Source organism: Marmota marmota, unplaced genomic scaffold (genome assembly GCF_001458135.2).
Source record: "Marmota marmota marmota unplaced genomic scaffold, marMar, whole genome shotgun sequence".
Classification (NCBI taxonomy): Eukaryota; Metazoa; Chordata; class Mammalia; order Rodentia; family Sciuridae; genus Marmota; species Marmota marmota.
Window position 1 is genome coordinate 14,502,866 of NW_026000153.1, and position 21,500 is coordinate 14,524,365.

The 21,500-nt window shown below is 37.4% G+C and overlaps 1 protein-coding gene and 1 pseudogene across 2 annotated transcripts in view; both read right to left on the reverse strand.

Annotated features, from left to right (window-relative positions):
• The window catches only part of LOC107146022, a 93,924-nt pseudogene extending 74,157 nt beyond the window's left edge, over positions 1-19,767 (reverse strand).
• The window catches only part of Amph (amphiphysin), a 216,667-nt gene extending 196,270 nt beyond the window's left edge, over positions 1-20,397 (reverse strand). The window contains exon 1 of one of the 2 annotated variants that reach the window (XM_048786476.1): positions 20,204-20,397. In XM_048786476.1, the coding sequence (XP_048642433.1) occupies positions 20,204-20,272 (69 nt within the window). In that variant the 5' untranslated portion in view covers positions 20,273-20,397. The remainder of the gene's footprint in view (positions 1-20,203) is intronic. The other variant, XM_048786475.1, reaches the window with a different exon arrangement.
• Positions 20,398-21,500: the final 1,103 nt, after the last annotated feature.

Below are 21,500 nucleotides of genomic sequence, written 5' to 3' on the forward strand. Positions count from 1 at the left end.
TTTTTTTTTTTTTTTTTTTTTTTTTTTTTTTTTTTTTTTTTTTTTTTTTTTTTTACTGCTATCAGTGTGAAAATGCCACTAGAGTTTTGAAGGAGACTTTGGAGCTTGAATAGAGGGAAAAGCTGATGCCTTTTCAATCTTACAGAACCAGGTCCTTTCCTATAGTCTAAACTGTTTTCTGTAGGATTTATATGAAGGATTGATATGCACAGAGCTTTGAGGAAAAGAGAATAAAGACTTGTCTTTCTATCTTGGTCTTAACCTAAAGCAGGTTCTCAGCATGAAGGGGAATCAAGATTTTCCAAAGGTTCCCAGAGTCTTGCCCTATGGCTGGGGACCAGGGCCACAGGAGAAAAGGACCACAGGACCCACCTGGGAGGTACCTGAGAGCAGGCGGATGATGTCCAAAAGTGTGTCTCCACCTCTGGGTCTAGGGCTCCTCACAATTATACTTGAGTGTGACCAAAGGAAATATGTTTTCTCAGTTTAAACAAGGTGTTTCTCTTTGGGGCCCAAACAGATGTGTGGAATATACACTTAGAGCCTCTTTTCACCATCTATTCTAAAGGAAGAATTAAAACATATAAATATAGCACAAATTTGCCACCTTGAGAAATACTCCGAAATCCAAAGAAAATTAAAATAGCTACCATTTAAATTCTATGGAAATACTACATCCTGCGCCAATACTTGCATATTAGCTCTGATTCAAATTGCAGGGTGAAAAAAAAATAGCATCATGTTATGCATTTACTATGGAAAATGCAGAGGTTCACAGAGACCATCCCCAGCTGGGAACTGACAAGGTCCATCACGGGCCAGTTCCAAACATTCTGACCATCCTGAACTGCTTCCAAACTATAGCAATATCTTCTTTTCAGTCTGGCACCACAGCTTACAGCTTACCAAAGACACCCTTTCTAAAGTGTCATGTTCAACTCCAAATAGTCCCCTGATAGCAGCATCAGTGTCTTCCATTGGCAGATGATTCATACCATAGTTCAAGGGAAATGACTGCCCAGGGGTCAAACCCCAAGGTCATCCACTGATACACCCTACTGCCCAGGTATCTGCCTTCCAACTAATTTGCATAAAAATATCTCCCCATGCTCCAAGGAGGTCTTAACTAAAGAGAGAAATCTCTTCAACCCACATTTTGGATAACTTCCAAGTAATCAAACATCTGCTCATTATCTCCTGTTTGAATATTTCTCCATGCCTGAGTCATCTTTGCACCTTCCAAATCCTCTCTGCTTCCACAGTATGCAAGCTCATATAGTAGACTGCAAAAGTCAGTGAAAATGCAAAAAAGTAGAAAAGTAAATGCACATTTTTAAGCTGAGCTGAATAAAATTGCCAATACTTTTTTTTTGTGTGTGTAGTACTGGGGATTAGAACCCAGTGCTTTGTGCATGCAAGGCAAGCACTCTACCAATTGAGCTATATCTCCATCCCTAATACTTAAATTTTTTGATTCACTAAATAATGTCAATTTGAAATTATTCAAACTAAATCTTAGGACAAGGTTTAAGCTTCAGGAATAAAGATGAAAAAAAAAAAAAAAAATAGGACCTTTTGCTCCTTCTTGCAATTGTCCTAGTTTAAGTAGCCCAGGATGCCATTGTGGCTTCACAGTGCAGGGAACTCAAGTTCCTCCATCTCATTTTCCTGTTTTACTTAACACCTGGGATGGCTCCAGCTCCATCACCCTTCAGAGGATCCACATCAAAACAGTGCAGGAAGGAGAGGATCAAGACGTAAAAGTTATTGTGCCTCTGTGTTTACCTTCCACTGGTCAGAGCTTAGTCACATGGCCACAGCTAGCTGCAAATGAAGCTGGAAATGTCTTTAACAGCAAAATCCAGCATTGTGCCATTAAAGGAAAAGGGAAGAATCAATATTATGGGGCAATCTGTAATCTCTGCCATATATCAAGGGAAAGAACTCGAACTGTCATAAAACAGTACAGAGTTTCTATGATGGATCACGTAGAATTGACTGAATTGAAGAGAAAATATAAAACATCTGGCAAGATGAAAATAGAGTTATTGAAATAAGTGAAAATCAGAATGCTTAGCATATGCAAGTTGCTGAGAAGCAGCTACAGAACATGCACAAGGCTTCTGAGGCTTAGGAAACACCTGCCCTTTGTAAAAGTTTGCCCGTTGCCAATCTGGTAGCACACACACACCCTTGCTTTGCTCTCTTTCTTCCCAGGTTGTAAGGTCATGTTTTGGTGGCATATGTTCCTCTTATTTCTCCTAGTGCTCAATTTAGGATAAGCTGTAAAGGTTTTGAAAGATGCTTATCTTGTAAAAAGTGACATGAACTCATATACTCAAGAATTCTTCATGACTTTTCCCAACCATCAGTGCCTCCTTCCCAGGCTCTATAAAACTTTGAGCATGATATTTCTTAAAGTAGTGTAAGTTGCTGGAATAAAACTGTCATACCATCAAAAACATATGATTCTCATACTGGTTTGTCCCCACTTTTAAAAAAGTCAGTAAATAAAACAATGCCCTTAGATAAGAAGAGGATAACTGAGAGTTTCCAGGAATATAAAAATAAAGACACATACAGTAATGAAGGAAATATAAGGAATAAAACCAGAGAATGATATCCCAAAAAATGGCAAAATGGAAGCAACAAGGCTTCATTCTCTCCCACAAAAAAAAAAAAAAAAATACAAATTCAGTGGTGAAATTACTACCCAGGGGATTGGACAGTTTAACTCGGGTACAGTACTTGCCCAGCACCCAAGAGGCCCTGAGTTCAATCTCTAGAACTAAAAAAAAAAAAAGGAACATTTTCAGGTATCAGAAGTTCTTCCCTACCCTTGGCTACTGCAGGAGACCCAATATTTTCTCAATATTGCAGAGAAATATCACTAGAGGATGATGATATTGAATGGCAATGTCTTCAGTCTTTTCAGAAAATATGGACTCTCTAGAACTAGAGAGTCCCAAGGTCAAATCCCAACTGACACATAACTAGCTAAGGAGTCTCAAACCAATCAAGTAAGCTTTTCCTTCGTGTGTGTTACACTCTTCATCTATGAGATGGAGATAATAATGGCACCTACTATGAGGGTTAAATAAGTTAATATATGCTTGTAATAGTGCCTAAGAGATAGAAAATACCCAATTCTTAATGCAAACAAGTCTGAGTACAAGAATTAAGATGACTTAAGTGAAAATTTTTTCATAATCCCTCATTTTCTTTTTTGTGTCTCTAAAGCCACATAGGGCTTCCTCCTATGGTGGTAGGAAGTTGTCCCTGTACCCATGATGGCCTAGAATGCTCTGTGGCAAGAGGATATAGAGAATGAAGAAGAAAGCATTTCCCTCCATGGAAAAGAAAAGATAGAAGAAAAAGCATTTGAATTCCTTCCCCTTTCCCCTTCAAAGCAAGAATAACATCAAGGTCAGAGGGAAGGTATGGCCCTTATCCCCCATTGATTGCCTGGAAAGATTACTCCTTGGGCTGCCTCACTCACCAACCTAAGGCACAGCTACATCACTGTGGCTGCACAGTGACAAGACAAAGGAGACCAGAAGTTTAGATTCCCCAAGTGGCTCACGATACTCATGTGGTGAAGACACAGGGATTTGGAAAATTGACTGGGAAAGTTGGCAGATTTGGGGGGCTAGGGTCCAGTTGCTGTAGCACTGGTCATGTGGCTGTGCAGCATGGCCTGAGAATCAGAGCCCAACGTCACTCCAGCCAATTGACAGGGGGATGTGCTGTGCCAGGAAGAACCAGGGTGAAGCGGAGCTGGTCAGAGCAGGCCATGTTAATGGGCCTCACCTAAGCCCAGAGGCGCCAATGATGAGTTAGTGTACCACAGACACCTGAAGGGAAAGTCATTTATGTGGGAGCAAGACACTGTTCAGGAGACAGAAGGAAGATTAGGGCACACAAAAACCCTGGTATCACTGTGACAGCAAGCACCCCATGCTCCCAATCCTTACCCACCAATCTGTATAGACACCCTCTGTACAGTTTCTCTAAACAGGTGAGCTGCAGTGTAAGTTAAAGGTAGTGGCCATGCCCTCACCACTGAACTCAAATGCAAAATGTTGACAGGTTCCTCCAAGAGAAGAGTTTCTATGATTAGGCATAAAATATGTAAAGATAAAATCATTCCATAATTAAATGAGTTCTATGGTGATATAACAGTGGACAGGCACAACTTGGTTTTCAATATCAAATTTATAACTAAAAGATATAAGCTTCTAAGCTCTCACAACTTGAATGGAATGTAAATTTGGAGCACTACTTTGGAAAACTGGCATTATCTTCAAAAGCTAACAATTTTCACCTTACTGAATCAGTAATTCCATTCTGCTATGATATGGATATGGTTTGAGTGTGTACCCACAAAAATCCATGGGTGGGAACTTAGTTCTCAATGTGGTGATGCTGAGATGGTGGGACTTTTAAGAGGTAAGCCTAGTGCAAGCTAATTAGGTCAATGGGGGCACAACCCTTACAAGGGATTCATGTAGTTTTCATGTGACCCTGGTGAGTTACCAAGAGATTCAGCTGTTACAAAAGAGCAAGTATGACCTTGAATATTTCTTGCTTTCTATCTTATCATGTAACTGCTCTCTCTATATATAATACTTCCACCATAATGCCATCTGCCATGTTGCATTGCAGCCAAAAGGCCCTCACAGAGCTGAACAGTTGAAACCACCTCATCTTGAACTTTCAGCTTCCAAAAAATATGAGCCAAATAAACCTCTTTTCTTTATAAAGTACCATACTCAGGTATTCAGTTAAGTAACAGAACACAGACTAATACATCTTTCTAGGTATTAATCTAAGAGAAATGAGTGGTCTGGGCAGCCAAAAGACATGTATAACAGCTTTTATTCATAATGGCCAAAAATTGGAAACAACCAAATCCTTTCAACTGGAGAATGGATAAATAAATTGTGAGACTTTGTGCAGTATAGAATTATTCATTGATTTAAAAAAAGAATGAACTACTCTTGTATGCAGCAACTTGAATGGATTTCATATACATTACAATAAGCTAAAGATCTAAAAGAGTATATGCCATACGATTCCATTTATACTCAGTTCAAGAAGGCATGAAACTAACTTATCAAGTTAGAATCAGAATAGTGGGTAACTGGGATAAAAAATGAATAGAGGAAGGTAGTATTAGCTGAAATGAGGTATGAAGGAGCCTAACTCTATTCAGGAAATGCCTTATGACCTTAGCATCTGAATTGCAGCAGATATATATATATATATGTGTGTGTGTCAAGTTGATAAGATTGTCACTAATTAGTACATGCATGTCATATCTCATTCTAAAATTTCTAAGAAACATACATACATAAATGTGGGCAGTCTTTCAATTTCAATTTGAGAAAGCAACTCTTAAAATTGAGAGGAGGGTTATCAATGCTACTACACTACCCAAAAAGAGGCTGCTCTATAGCCAAATTGTACAGGGTCTCATCTAATGCCCTCTGTAAATAAATGCCTCTGATAGAGGTTTCCTCCTCACTTACCTGGGCCACCACTACATAAAAACCTCTAGCTGCCATAAGATGAACAACTGTAGAAAGGCAGGCTAGAGTAACTTAAGGACTGAATTAACTTAAAAAGTTTTACTATCCCTTAAATAACAGATCAAAATAATTATATTAAAGTGCATGATGGCCGGGCGTGGTAGCGAACTCCAGTAATCCTGTGGCTTGGGAGGCTGAAGCAATAGGATCCTGAATTCAAAAAACTGCCTCAGCCATGGCAAGGCACTAAGCAACTCAGTAAGACCCTGTCTCTAATAGGGCTGGGGATGTGGCTCAGTGGTTGAGTGCCCCTGAGTATAATCCTCAGTACCCCCGAAAAAAAAAATGTGTGATGATAAACTGGAGTGGGAGAAAGCATCCCCCCTCCTCCATATTCAGGTTCAAAACAATCACAACCTGACTGGATCAAATCTTGAAGTACTCATATATTCTTCTTTGTCAAGGAACAAGGAGCATGACCACAAACAGAACAAACCATCTTGGGTGCCTGAGTGCAAGGAGTTCTACCATCTACCAATCTACCAATGACTTTTATTTTTCCTCCTCTTCAGAATTTTGTGATCATCAAAAAGTTTAATGGACATGGATGTGTAACCAATGTGATTCTGCAATCTGTACACGTGGTAAAAATGGGAGTTCATAACCCACTTGAATCAAATGTATGAAATATGATATGTCAAGAGCATTGTAATGTTTTGAACAACCAAAAAAAAAAGTTTAATGGAACTGTTTAAGCCAAAAACATTCCTTAATACTTTACGTTTCACAGAGTTTTTATTTTGTTTTGTTTTGGTTTGGTTTGGTTTTTTGTTTTTGAGAATCTGATAAAAAATTTTAAGGATCCAGAAAAAAAATGCATAAAATGTTGCATGTATTTTAAGGTGTTATAAATAATATTGAATAGCTTGTAACAAAGAAACTGTAAGACTATTTAGGAAACTATGAGACATTTTCTCAATAATGTAAACCATTTATTAGAATGCAACTGTAGTTTTAGTTACAAAATGGCTAAAACCACTAAGTCTTTATACTTTTTTCTAGTTGGAGTTGTATTTAATAAATCTGAAAATACAGGTATCTCCTACTATCATCCTATTATCAATTTTTTGCTCTATCATTTTAAATGTGTGAATCAGCTAAGTATTACTTAGTAGAGCCAATTTCATAAGACAAATATTTTTGAAAGATGCACCAACTTACAAAGGCTAATGTAAAAAAACAATGGAAATGCACTTTTTACTTTAATTCATCTTTATCTCATCTGATGCATAGGACAATTAGATAAACTAATAGTTGCAAATCTTAACGATGCGCATACAATATGTAAAGACATAATTTGTCTGATAATTCCAGCACAATGGATGAGGAAAGAGATGAGTTACAGAACAGTAAAGTTTTACACACTATTTAAATTGTTAGCATTAATCTGAACTAGATTACTACAAATTAATCATAACCCTGAGCAATCACAATGAAAAGAACTACAAAAGATAGTAAAAGAAACAAGGGAATTAAAATGCCATGCTGAAATATCTTTTTAACGCAAACAAGAAAGGAATGAGAAATAAAGGAACAAAAAGGAAAAAGACATAAATGACAGAGACAAATTCTACCTTTTCAATAATTATATTAAACGTAAGCAGATTCAATACTCCAATTAAAAGATAAAAATTGGCAAAACAGATTTTTAAAGTCCAACTATATTATTTACAAAAGATATAACTTAGAGTCAAAGACATATATAGGTTTAAAAGTATAAGGATAGAAAAGATGCATCACACAAACAGTAACCAAAAGAGACCTGGAGAGGCTGTAATAATAATCAGGCAAAATAGACTTTATGACAAAAATTGTTACTGGATACAAAGACATCTTACAATTACAAAAGGGCAATCTATGAAGCAGATATAATAAATCTAAACATTTATGTACCTAGTAAAAGTACCATACACAAAGCAAAAATTGACAGAACGAAACAGAAAATTCAACAAGACAATTCCAATACCTTACTTCTGATAATAGAACGAGACAAAAGACTGACTAGAAAGATGTGAACATTATACACCAACTAGTCCTGGAACACATCTACAGAATGATCCAACCACTGACAGAAGAATGCAATTCTTCAAGTATACATGAAACTTTCTGCAGGATATATTATATGTTAGACTATAAAACAAGCCTCGATAAATTTTAACAAATTGAAATCACATGAAGTACATTCTCCAACTACAACTGGATGAAATTAGAAATTATGAAGAGAATTTGGAAAATTAACAAATTTATGGAAATGAAACATCAAATTCCTAAACAATGGACCAAAGAATAAATCACAAAAGAAATGACAACATGCTTTGGCATAAATAAAAATGAATATACAGCATACCAACACTTACAGGATATAGTCAAAGTTGTGCTTAACAGGAAATTTACAGCTATAAGCACCTATATTGACAGAAGAAAGCTGTCAAATAATCTAACCTTCCATGTTAAACTAAATACAAATTTATTCCAAAATGAACAGAAGTACGGAAATAATAAAGATGATACTGGAAATAAATGGAATAGATAATACAAAAACAATACATAAAATCAATGAAACCAAAAGTTGGCTCATTGAGGAAATTAACAAAGTGACAAATGTTTAGATACACTGACCAAGAACTGAAAAAAAAAGAAGACTGAAATTATTAAAATTTGGAATGGTACAGCAGACCTTACAGAATAAAAAGAAATATCATAAATAATTATATGCTAAAAAAATGGATAAATACTAGGTGAAATGGAAAACACACAAACTACCAAATCTGACTGAAAAAAAAATTAGAAAATTGAAATAGACCTAAAACAAGTAACAAAACTTTGTTAACAATTAAATTTTTTATCCACAAATAAAAACCTTTCCTAGATTGCCTCACTTGTAAATTCTCTCAACATTTAAAGAATTAATATCAAACTATTCCAAAAACTAGAAGAATAGGAATCACTTCCCCATTCAGTCTATGAGGCCACTGTTACCTTGATTCAAAAACCAACAAAGACATCATAAAAAAAAACTATAAGGAAATATCTGTTGTAAATATAGACACATAAACCATCAATAAAATACTAAAAAGAGAAAAAAAAAGAAAATTTGAGTTCCTAGAAAATGGTATTCCTTCACAGTGGACCCGAATTTCGCCTCTGAGTTTTGACCACTCTCCCTACCAGGAACTTTAAGCAGTCTAATTGTGCCTCATCCCATAATAAAACATGTAAGGTCAATGTAATTATAAATAAGTCCCTCAAACTCACCCCATTTCCTCCTGTCTCTACCAAAAATATGCAACAGGTTTTTAAGCCTAGTGTTTTTTTAAGATTTTTTTTAAGATGGACAAAATATCTTTACTTTATTTATTTATTTTTATATGGTGCTGAGGATCGAACTCAGCGCCTCACATGTGTGAGGCAAGCCCTGTACCACTGAGCTATAACCTAAGCGCCTTAAGCCTAGTTTTCATTTCACTGCACTTTTTATAGTTGTTGCATTAACCAGCATTGTTTTAAAAATATAATGGCTTTTACAGAATCAGATTACACAGAATCCAATTTTCCACAAGATTCAACTTTCCATGCTACATAGTAACATTCCTAATAAGAGAGCCATTTGGCTCTTGATGAAACATTTCCAATCCGACTTCCAGAAAATAGATTGATTTCTTTGAAATTTAGGGTAGGCTCTTTTAAGCATAAAGGCATTTTTTAAACATCCTATAGCATACTCCTTTTTATCATTCTCTCTCACTACTTCAGAGGTAAATTTACTCTTCATATCATAACACTGAAGTGGTCCTATAAGCTTATAACCACCACAAAATCTCAACTAAAGGCCCCTTCTCTAAAGCAGTGTCCACCTAAAGAACTTAAAAATGTAGATGCTCAAATCTTTCACTAAAAAGATTATCATTTGCTAAATCAGTAACTCAACTCGGCCCAAGAATCTGCACTTTTAATTTGTCCCCTTCCCAAGTGTTTCTGACCACACTGCCCTAGAAGAACTTGCTTTCTAGATTCCTTCTCTATGCTTAACAGGAGTGACTATGAGTCAATGCAGATCCTCAGGGGAGCCCGACATTGAAGGACATATGTCCTAACCCATAATTCAAGAATGATAGTGGTCCCCACAGACAGAAGCATTTTGTGAAGTGGTAGAAAGAAAAGTTCAGAAATCATTTTCCTAGGGGAAATGATTTACAGAAGAGCTCACTGAACAGAGAAAAAGCTGAACAGGCAAGAAGAAGACATTGTACTATAGAAATCTGTAGGTTAAAGAGGCAGGATTTTGTGTACAGATGTCTCAAATACTAAGAAATCATAGATGGTGAAAGGTTCCAATCTCCTACGTTGTGCTACCATGAATTGGAAGATCCTTCTAAGGCTTAGACCATTTACACTATTTAAGAGTTTGCAACCACTATTAGGTAGCAGAGAAAACTGTCTGCTACAAAGAATCTCTTCCCAAATTTAAGATTCCTTCCTAATAACCAGTAGAATAGAGAAAGGGGATCAGGGGAGGGTGGAGGGGAGTGAAAGGGAAGGTATTGGGGAATGAAATCAATCAAATTATTTTATGTGAATATATGAATATGTCACAGTTAATCTCACATGCATAATTATAATGCACCAATAAAAACATTAAACAAATAAAAACTGAAAAAATGTCCTCTAAGCAAGCTGATTATTCCTAAGTCCAAGACCACTGCTTACAAAATTATCAATGAAATCCCCATAGTAAATCAGGTTGTCACCAGCCTTAATATCCCCCTTCTATTAGGTACATACCCATTAATTGTATGTGTGTGTGTACATTCTCTGCCAGCAAGGGTTCATAGAAATATATATCTTTACATCTTTGTACCCCTAGAAACTACATAGCTATTCATTAAAAAATATAATTAAATTCTATAAGAGGAAAATATAAGTTGGTATCTAACTAGGGAACAAACCCAGAGAGATGCATATTATATATTCACGTATAAATATAGACAGTTAATTAAATGTGAAGAATCCACATACAATCCAAATGCAATCAAATATTTTGAAGGCAGAATAACCTTTCTAGAACTATGACATTAAATGACTTGATAAGTATTTCACTTTTGTTTTGGCCTTCTGATGGTTAAAATAAGAGACCCTACTCTCAACAAATCCTTGAAAGCATGCTGGGTTGGACTTTACTGCTATTGTACAAAGCAGTCTTTGTATGAATAGCAATTCAGAGGGTGAGTCATTTCTGAACTAGTGTCCTGGCTCTATATCAAGGGGTATCTATGCTCCAGAAAGACCCTTTGGCATGTAAAATCGGATCACACTAAAGAGAGATTGCTACTACAGTGAGATTATACTGATTAGGGTCCCCTTTGCCTAGTTAAATATCTGAGTGGTAGAAGATATTACTTATTAGGCTGATATTTACAGTCCATTCTATATTCTACACTATAGTTCTTGTTTATGCTCAATGAATATGAGCAAAGAGCCAAGGTATGGAGGGCTTTATGACTCCCATATTTACCCTATACTAACCCCCATTTGTCTGATGGCTTCGGTTCATCCTTAGGATCTTAGTTTAAAATCTACCTTCTTATAATGTAGGGTTAGCAGTTCAGTATATAGGCATAGGCAATGACTTTCTCAATAGTATCCCTAAAATTCAGGAAATAATAGCAAAAGTTAATAAATGGGATGGCATCAAATTTTAAAACTTCTGCACAGCAAAGAAAATAATTAAGAATGTTAATACAGAACCTAGAGAATGAGAGAACATCTACCTTCTGAGGGAGAATTAATATCTGGAATATATAAAGAGCTCAGAAAACTTTACACCAAAAATCAAATAACCCAATTTTATAAATGGGAAATGAACTAAACAGACACTTCTCAAAAGAAGAAATACAAATGGCCAACAAATAAAGAAAACTTATTCAATATTATTAATAATTAGGAAAATTCAAATCAAAACTACACTGAAATATCATTTCACACCAGTCAGAATGGCAGCCATTAGGGTAATAATAAATGCTGGAGTGGATGTGGAGAAAAGGGAACAATTTTATACTGTCTGTGGAATGGTAAATTAGTACAACCACTATGGAAGTCAGTATGGAAACTCCTCAAAAGACTAAGCAAGGAACCATTGTATGACCTAGCTATACCACTCCTCAGTATTTTTCCTGATGAATTAAAGTCATCATACTATAGAAATACATGCATATCCATGGTTATAGCTGCACAATTCATAGTAACCCAACTATGGGAACAGGCTATGGATGAATAGATTTTTTTTAAATGTGGTCTATATACACAAAGGAGTTTTATTCAGCTGCTAAAAAAAATAATGAAATTAGTCATTTTCAGGAAAATGGATGAAACTTGAGACCTTTATGTTAAGCAAAATAAGCCAGACTTAGAAGGTCAAGGTTGGTGGTATGTTTTCTCTCACATGCAGAAGCTAGAGGGGGAAAATGGAAAAGAAAGGTGGAGAGGTGATCATATGAAAAGCAAAGGGAGATCAGTAGAATAAGAAAGGGAGAGGGAAGGGAGGAGAGGATGGGAGAGATATTGGTGAAATTGTATTGTTATATCATGTGAATGTACTTATATACAACAACAAATCCTACCACTATATACAAATATAATACACCAATAAAAAATGTGGAGGGGAAAAAAATTCTACCTTCTTCAGGGAAGGCTATCTAATCCTCTCATTCTAGGTCAATTCCCTGGTTACATCCCAAACTGTAATCATAATTTTAAATTATGATTTTTAATGAATAACTATGTAGTTTCTAGTGTGTGTATATATTTATGACTCTACCAACTCTTTCAGGTCTCTATGTGCAACTAGGACAGCTTTGTTGACTGCTATTTAATGATATATGCATAGTTTGGAGATAGTATAGGTTTGGCTCCAGACCTCCACAATAATATGAATATCACAATAAAGCAAGTGACATGAATTTTTGTCTTCTAGTGAATAGAATAATTGTGTTTACACTATGCTGTACTCAACTAGTTGTGTAGTAGCATTGTATATAAAAATTTAATGTACATGAGTGACTTCATTTAAAAATGCTTTGTTGATTAAAAAAATGCTAGCAATCATCTGAGCTGTTGGAAAAAAAAAATGGTGGTGATTGCTTAATATAGGGTTACCGCAACCTTGAATTTGTAAAATTCACAGTATCTCTGAAGTGCAATAAAATGAGGTATATCTGGATCTAGCACGTGCATTTCACAAATTAGATTCTCAATAAATGTCTCTAAATGAATGAACTCATTCTATCACACTGACTTGACAATAGAATAGTTAACGATTAAGAGTATATAAATTTATCATCTGTTATTCAACAAAGTTTAGGTGCCATGACAAAAGTCCATTTATGCCTGGGTCCATGAATATGTTACTAAATCATTATAAGCACTTTAAGACAGGGGAAAAACACATATATGCTTATTAATATGTCCAATTACTATATGTTCAAGTTCTTCCCAGTCATGAACTAAGCTTTCAACCAAATAACTGAATCAGAGTAAGATGAAAATACCAAAATAGTTGTTTACTGTGTTTTGTACATCTGCTCTAAATAGCTTCAAAATCAATAATATGACCATGACATAACAACTACTTTAAAACTAAGACCCTATCCATAGCTTTATACGTCACTCCAAATAAAGGATCTGCTCAGTGTGTTAAGGAAGTACAATTGTAACCAAACAGAATACTTAAATTTAGAATTTGAATCAATAAGAATGGCATCTCAGCATTCCCATGCTGAAAGTCACTCATGGTTGTAATCTTAGGAAATAATAACCATATATCACTTTAATAGCACATGATGCTGTATAGAGCTTTGTTATATCCTTAATGGATAAGTCCCTTGAACTCTGTAATGATAGCATTTTCATTATGTATGCTAGCCATTATTGAGAACATCTAGATATTCTATCTGTAACTCAAGGACTCTTTGCACCTTTTATATCTTTCACAGAAGTCCATTGGCCCACATATTTCCTCAGGAGTTCTACTCAGATAGCTCCTACTGTAAAAGGCTAAAAAAAAAAATAAAATAAAATTGTGTTTAAACAGAAAGATGCAAGTTTCCAGACTATAAAATGTAAGAACAATATGTCATTTTAAAAACATTCTTTCCCTTCTCATTCCCTCCCAAGTTGTGTCACACCTTTAAAATTTTAAAATTTTGTTTAAAATTTAACATATGTGTAAAGGTAAATATATGCAGACACACACACACACACACACACATACACACACTCACCCACACCCTTTGATGGACTGAAGTAGCCCAAAGTCAAGTTATAAGAAAACATATCATAGGTCCTCTAAGGCAGTGTTTTCAAATCAAAGTCTTAAAATCAATTTTGTATATCCCCAAAAGAATTTTCTTAAAAGTGGAAAAATGGAATGGAATGGAATGGAATAGATAATTCCAGGCACAGTGTGTATACTGATTTTAAATATTGTCTAATGAAGGAACCCTGGGACTATGGGCAAATCTTATAGGAGGGAGAAGCTATATGTGTATATGTACAAAGTGAAGTGGAAAATAAGACCAGTCATTGATAGAATTCACACATTTGGAGCTCAGGCATACTGGAGTAGGTATGACCCTGGTGAGAAAGGCTCCTGGCCCTGACAGCACCCTCAGATCCACCATTAAGGGCTCTTTGTCTCTGTTCACTGCAGTGATCATCTGAGGACAAGAATGACACTTAAGTCCTGGATTCCTTTGTAGAACTGAAATTCATGAGGCTAGAGTAAAAACCACTGACTACTGCAAAGAGGAAAAATTCCCTGTATTTCTGGACTTATCACAAGGGACCCTAGGAAGGAGTACAAGATTCTTATAATAATAGGATGAGTTGGAGAAGTCATTTAATTTGAATATTTAAAAATGGGACCTAATTTTATACCCCAAGTGGGCCATATTGCTTATATAAGAATATCAGCTTTTGTAATTAGTTGTATTGGTCCATAGAAAAGTTTATTTTTAAAATGTGACATGGAACCTACACACATATCATATATGTCATATAAAGGAAAATAGAGTCTTTTGCTAATATTAAAAGCTGAGTTCCTATAGTGCTGATTCCCTAGTGTACTCAGTCCAGAGAAAGAAGGATGCATTGGTATATGTCCAGTTATGTGAAGGAACAACGGAAGAAGAAAACCTTACCCTGACATATGTCTTCCTAACAATTACTTTTAATTTTGACAGTCTCTAAAAACAGAGAAAATTATTAAAAAGATGGTATCTTAGTCCAATTTGTGCAGCTACAATAAAGTACCTGCATATGGGTAATTTATAAAGAACAGAGATTTACTTCTTACAATTCTGGAGTCTGGGGAGTCCTCCATCAAGGTGTCATCACATGACCATATAGCCTTTATGCTACATCATTCTATGGCAGAAGATGGAAAGACAAGAGAAAGCAAAAGAACTGGCAACCTCAAGCCTTTTTATAATCAGCATTGATACATTCATGAGGGTAGAGCCCTGAGAACATAAACACCTCCTATTAGGCTCCACCTCCCAACACTGTTGCAAGGGGATTAAGTTTCCGTTATGCTTTGGGAAACACATTCAGACCTCAGAAGAAGGTATACGTTTTATGAAATGAGAAGTAGACTACAAAAAAAAAAAAATGTCTTCAGAAGATCTTAAAAGGGTTCAGTCTCCAAAGTGCCCTCAGATGTAAATGAAGTCATATAAGCTACTCTTCTACAGACAGGTTCACAGAGAAATCTTCTAGGCAGAAGAGGGTCATCTTCCTCCTATTGTATTTACATACAAACATACATACATGCATGTGTGCACGCACACACATGCACCATCCACATGTTTCTCTTTGAGAATAAACCTAAACATGGGCATCAACAAAGCAACATTTCCCAAAAAACTATAATGTCACATAAGTAAGCATGCAGAAAGAGACATTATTTTTCTTGCTATCTTACCAGATCAATATGGAGTTAAACAACATGATTTTGACAATATTTGATTCACTTACAAAAATGACAGTTCCACACAGTAAAACCCTCATCATAACTTCACAAAAGTCAGAGAAAGAATAATGTGGAAGGATTCTTCAATACTATGTGTTTGCAGGAGTAGGACGTAAAGAAGCAAGAACATAGAAAATCAAATCACTAAATCATCACTGAGTGCATAGGACTCACGATGCATTTGGTTCTGTCTTCAAGCAACTATGATTTAACTGGGAGATGTATTGCATGGAAAAAAATGGTAACTAAGATGATTATGTAATAATCATTTGGGACAGATAAAATGACACACAGCATATCAAACTGGACAGGTCCTTAAAATTTAAATAGTCTAACACCCTTACTGTAAAAAAAAATAATAATACTAAAGAGGTTGGTATTATAACATATCTAAGTTATCCTGCTCACTCAAATCATGTTTAAAAATGTTTAAATGTAGTGCTTCGCTGATTTAAATATTGCATCAAGGTCAAAGAGAGTTAAGACCAAATAAATGTCACTAGTTTTTCACAAATAGAGAAAGATGGTAGAAAAATGAATCCAGAAGGATCAAATATTTAAATAAAAAGGCTTCTGGTTAAACAGGACAACTAATTGTATGTGCTTATTTCCATCTCCTCCCAAAGCCTAACTAAAATGACAGAAAAAAGAAAATTTTAAAAATGTTTGAACGTACAAGGACAAGAATAGGAGAAGCAGGGTTGGTGGATAAAAGTTCAATACATTTTACAGAAACACAAAATAAAATAGAGAAATAGAAACAAATCAGTAGAAGAGAGGAAAATACAAACAATAAAATAAAGGGGCTAGGGTTTGGCTCAGTTATAGAGCACTTGCCTAGCATGTGTGAGGCACTGGGTTCCATCAGCACCTCATAAAAATAAATAAAGGTATTGGTATTGTGTTCATCTACAAATATATATATATATATATATTCATCTACAAATATATGTGTTCATCTACAAATTTGTAGATGAACACAATACCAATACCTTTATATATATGTGTATATATATATATATATATATATATATATATATATATATGGCAGTTGTTTTGAGAATTNATATATATATATATATATATATATATATATATATATATATATATATATAATAAGCACATATATATGCATGTATTTATTTATGTGTAAGGATAGGTACACAGTTTAATTCAGATATATATTAATACATTAAAAACATACTTAAATTTATATGTACAAGAACCTAATATAAGTTATTAGCTAACCTTATTATTCACAATTAAATTCCATTTTTCTCCAAGCCATGTTGGGTTGACATTTCCAAGTGGCAGGATCCTGACTTTATGCAACTACCAAACAAGGAACCATACAAAACAATCAGTACATTTAAGCAGATATACATAAAGCATAACTATTCTCTTTAGGAAAAAAAATCATTAGAAAAATAGGAAAGGAAGAAAATGTGTTTGCAACCTTTAGGATTCATATATTTTTTGCTCTTACAAATAACAAGATGGAGATGCTGATAGGGGCAAAATATGAACACATGATTCATGAATTAAAAACATAGGAATGCAAAATAAGTTTCAATTTCCAAATAGTAAATGAAATGAATGAGGAACTCGTTTTTTTCCAATGACAAACCTAAAGAGTTATTTTAAATTTTATTATCCAGAGTTGGCAAATGTCTCATGGACTGCTGATGAGAATGGAAATTTGTACCACCTTTCTGGAAGGCAATCAAGCTGTAACAAAAATAAGCATAACTTTGACTCAAAAATTCTCCTTCTAGAAATTTATCTAAGGAGAAAATTATGGGTGTATGCAGAACTTCTCCTTATGAGTTTGCTAACTGACTTACGTTTACATACATAAACATTAGAAAATTGATATCCAAAAAATATAGGGTTTTCATTAAAATCCATACATTCCAATACAATTCAGTCATTTATAATTTTGAGGTAAAAGATATGCATTTATAGAAGACTATTCATGATTACTAAAGAAGTAAACAGGTTATCAAACCATATAGTATATGTATGTTTTAGTTGTATCAATATTTACATACACACATGTAAAATCTACTGGGATAAACATTAAATGATAGTGAAGTCTCTGGGAGGTAGAATTAAGAGATTCTTTTTGGGGTGATTTCTTCTGGTTATATGATATTTCATTCTTTCCCCAATGAGCCTTTTTTGACTTCTGATAAGAAAAAAAATGTATTTTAAATTCACAAAAAGCTATAAGTCACCTCTACGGATAATTTCAGTAGTGCGTTTGGATGTATGCAAACTGTTAGGTGGAGCAGAGGTGATAAGAAAGTCAAAGAAGTAGACTTTTTAGGAAAATATGCCTATAAAACTAAGAAGCACAAGGTCTCAAGAACATATGTGTCATATGGTTACTGAAACAAAGAGTTCATTGGAGAAGAGTCTGGAAAAGCAAAGAGGGGAGATGTCTCATGAAGCCCCAACAGCATCACACTGTACTGTCCATTCTCTAGCAACTTCCATCTCAGCTTTGCTGGGTTGCTCTTTTCCCTTTGTGCTAACCATGTCCCAGTGTTACACAGGATCAAAAAGGCATGAATTTACCCAGGGCAGACAGCCTCTTGGTGTCTTAACATCCTAGATGCAACAGGCATATTTCATCAATAGCCATCCCCAGGAAAAAAAAAAAAAAAAGGACACTTTGGGCCCCACAAGAGGTTTGTTAAACCCTCACTCTCACAGGAGAATGAACACAATCCACAACTGCAATCTAATACACACAAGCTTCATCATGACAAAAAGGGAAAAAGTGAGTTTTCAACAATTCATACAGGCGTGAATGCTCTGTAAGAGAGATTACATTTTCTTTTCATTTATTTTGGGCATATTAACAGCTGGTGACCTAGATTAAGAAATAATTTAATATGTGAAAAGGCAAACCATATCACTAAATTCCTTCACAGATGGAAAGTGGATTCAGTGAAAAGCTTCAAACCAAAGAGTCAAGTAATTACTTGGGTAGGAGAGATAACTACAAGTAGATGAAATGAAGTATTGAAAACTGGTGAAGAAATCTGATCCAAATCTCAAAACCTGCAGATAGATCTGTGGCTGTTTTCTGAACATGAAACCAGGGACTAGAAAGGGACAGGAAGTCTTGCTAATTCAGCCGCTGAGGGAGCAGCAGGAGGAGGATCCCCGGGTTCAGGATGAGCTAGGGTAGATATTAAAAGAAATACAATCCTCTTACTGCATTGAGAGTGTGCATGTGTGCAGAGAGGGAGGGACTAGCAGCAGCCACCAAGCCTCTCTGCCTGTGCTGGCAAAGGGATCAGTGCCCCTTCTGCTCAGCTCCTTGGGGAAGGCTAGAACTGGGGAGCAGCCTGAGCGTGGGTCTGAAGAGAGAAATCCACTGTCCTAATGAGTAACACCACATATGTGACTCCCAGGAAAATGCCAAACACCCTATATCCCAGGAACAGAAAACACTACCACATGAAAGAGAATACAATTCAACTTGATCCCAATCATGAGGTTTGTTAGCCAGTATTCATTTTCAAGTACAATGCTCAAGCTACAATTAAAAAAAAAAAAATGTCCCTTGCTCAGGACACCAATGAAGACCTTAGAGCTGTCAGATACAACAGTCAGCAGGAAAGCCAGGCAAGCCCAGTATCCATCCCATACCCCCCTCCCCCCAACTGCTCGGGGCTGCACTTGCTTGCTATGTACCTGGGTTTCCCTTGTGTATGTATATCCTGGAGGGAGAAATGAATTACCATGGCCAATTTACTAAGGGGGTTTGGAAAAAAACATGGATCCCAACCCGTATAATCTATATACATATTTTAATGCAATAAAACATCCCGTTTGTGCAAAAATGCTCTGAGAAGAACTGTTTGGGTTCAGGTCGTATTTATTTTTGACCTTCCAGGGAAGGACATTGGCGTCAAAAAGAATACAAATATACATGAAAAGGGGAAAAGTGTGTTCTGTTTTGAACTCCAGGGTTCCCAGGAGAGCACTCTACAAAGGTGCTAGTTGTTTGCGATCCAGTCTTATTGGTCCAGAGATTTGGGGGGGGAGCTTCTCTGCTAGGTCGTTCGTTTCTACCGCACTCAAGTAGCCACGAAATCCCCCCAGAGGACTGAAGGCTGCCGCAATCTCCCGCCCCATCTGCGGCCCGCGTCCCAGCTAGCTGCCTGCGGGCGAGCTGGAAGCCGGCGCCAGGAGATGCTAGCTGAGGGAGATGCAAGCTCCTGGAGAGATACAAAGCTCGGGAAGATGCAAAGCTCTGGGAGATGTGCTCTTCTCGGGTGCAGAGAGCCACAGCACCTGCGACAGCTGGTCACCGGCGCCGGGCCCAAGAAAGAAGGGAATCGGCGACCCCGGGCGGGCTCCGGAGGCCAGGCACAACCTGGTGCCTCTGGGACCAGGGTCTGTGGGTCCCTGATGCTCCCGCTGCCGGGTCGAGTGTCCGCGTCGCCTGGCCCCAGCCCGGCTCCGTAACGCGCCGCATCCGGAGGATCTGGCCCGGCAGCCGCAGCCAGTGACCTACAGTTCGCCCCCACCTCGCAACACCTGCCCTGGCCTCCCGCCGCCCTCTGCTGACCTTTTCCTGTGCGCGGTTGAGTCGCTTCTGGACGTTCTTGGCGAAGATGCCAGTCTTGATGTCGGCCATGGCTGCGGGTCCCGGGAGCTGAGAGCAGCTGAGCGCGCAGCACGGCTGGCGGCGGCGCGGAGGAGCGGGAGGAGGAGGAGCAGGGAGGAGGAGGAGCAGAAGAGGCGGTGAGGAGCAGCCAAGCGAGAGCTGGATGAGGGAGGGGTGCTGCGGTGGGACCCGCTTAAAGCCACAGTGCGGAGGCGGGACGCACCGGGACTGGTGGTGACACCGTGCGGGGAGGGGCGGGACCAGAGAAAGAAAGGGAAGAAGTCAAAATGTCCAGAGGATATCACGATGATGGAAGAGGGGGTCAGGAGGTGAAAGGGATGCAAGCCACGCAGCATCCCCAGGGCCCTGAAGCAGCTCAAGGACCTGGCCAGAAGGCACCCACCTCATCCACCCTGGGAGTTTGAGAAGGACTGGATGCCTCTCTGCCCGCAGTTGGCTTACAACCCAGTGATGGAGGACTGACTGGAAAACAACCAAGTCACTGCAGGGTCGTAATACTGCAGTTGACAGGAAAGGGGGAGTGACCATAAGTGGCACTTGTTTAATTTTAAGACTTGATGGGTGGGGACGTCATGTTGAGAAGGGTCAGCTCCTACAGGCTGATGCTATGCCCTGCCCATCTCTGAAATTTCTGTGCTGTGCAGAAAACCTGGCACACTCCCTCCCCAAGAAGGTGAGAGGAATAATCAAGTCCTTCATAGCCTCAGGCCAACCCAGGCTCCCTAACTTGTTGCTTCCTTACAAACCCTCTGGCAACTTTAACTTTGCAGGGCTCTGTAGGCCACGCTGAAAGCAAAAAAAAAAAAAAAAGATAGAGATAAACTTGTCCTAACATACTTAGAGCTCTTGAAGGCTTTGACCAATATACCTCAGACTATAGGTTTATTTAGTTCTTGCTTTGAGTGTGAGGAGAGGAACACAGGTGGGCCCAGTAGAGACCAGAGGTGGTCAAGGGAAAGTGAATTCCAGTGAGTGTCCTGCTGCTTCTCTGAAGAACACTGTTATTTTGGTAACTCCCAGTGAACTGCCCCCTAGTATTCACTATGGGGCAGTCTGTAGTCTCCTTCATTCTAAAAAGATGCTTATAGCCAGTTTTAACCAATAAGATGTGGTACAAGGGACTCTATGCCAATTCCAGGCTTGAGTCTTGAGAAGCCAGGCAAGTTATGCACTCTGGGGAACCCTGTGCCACCACATAGGAAATGCAGCTACCCTGCTATTTGGGGGGGGGGGGGGG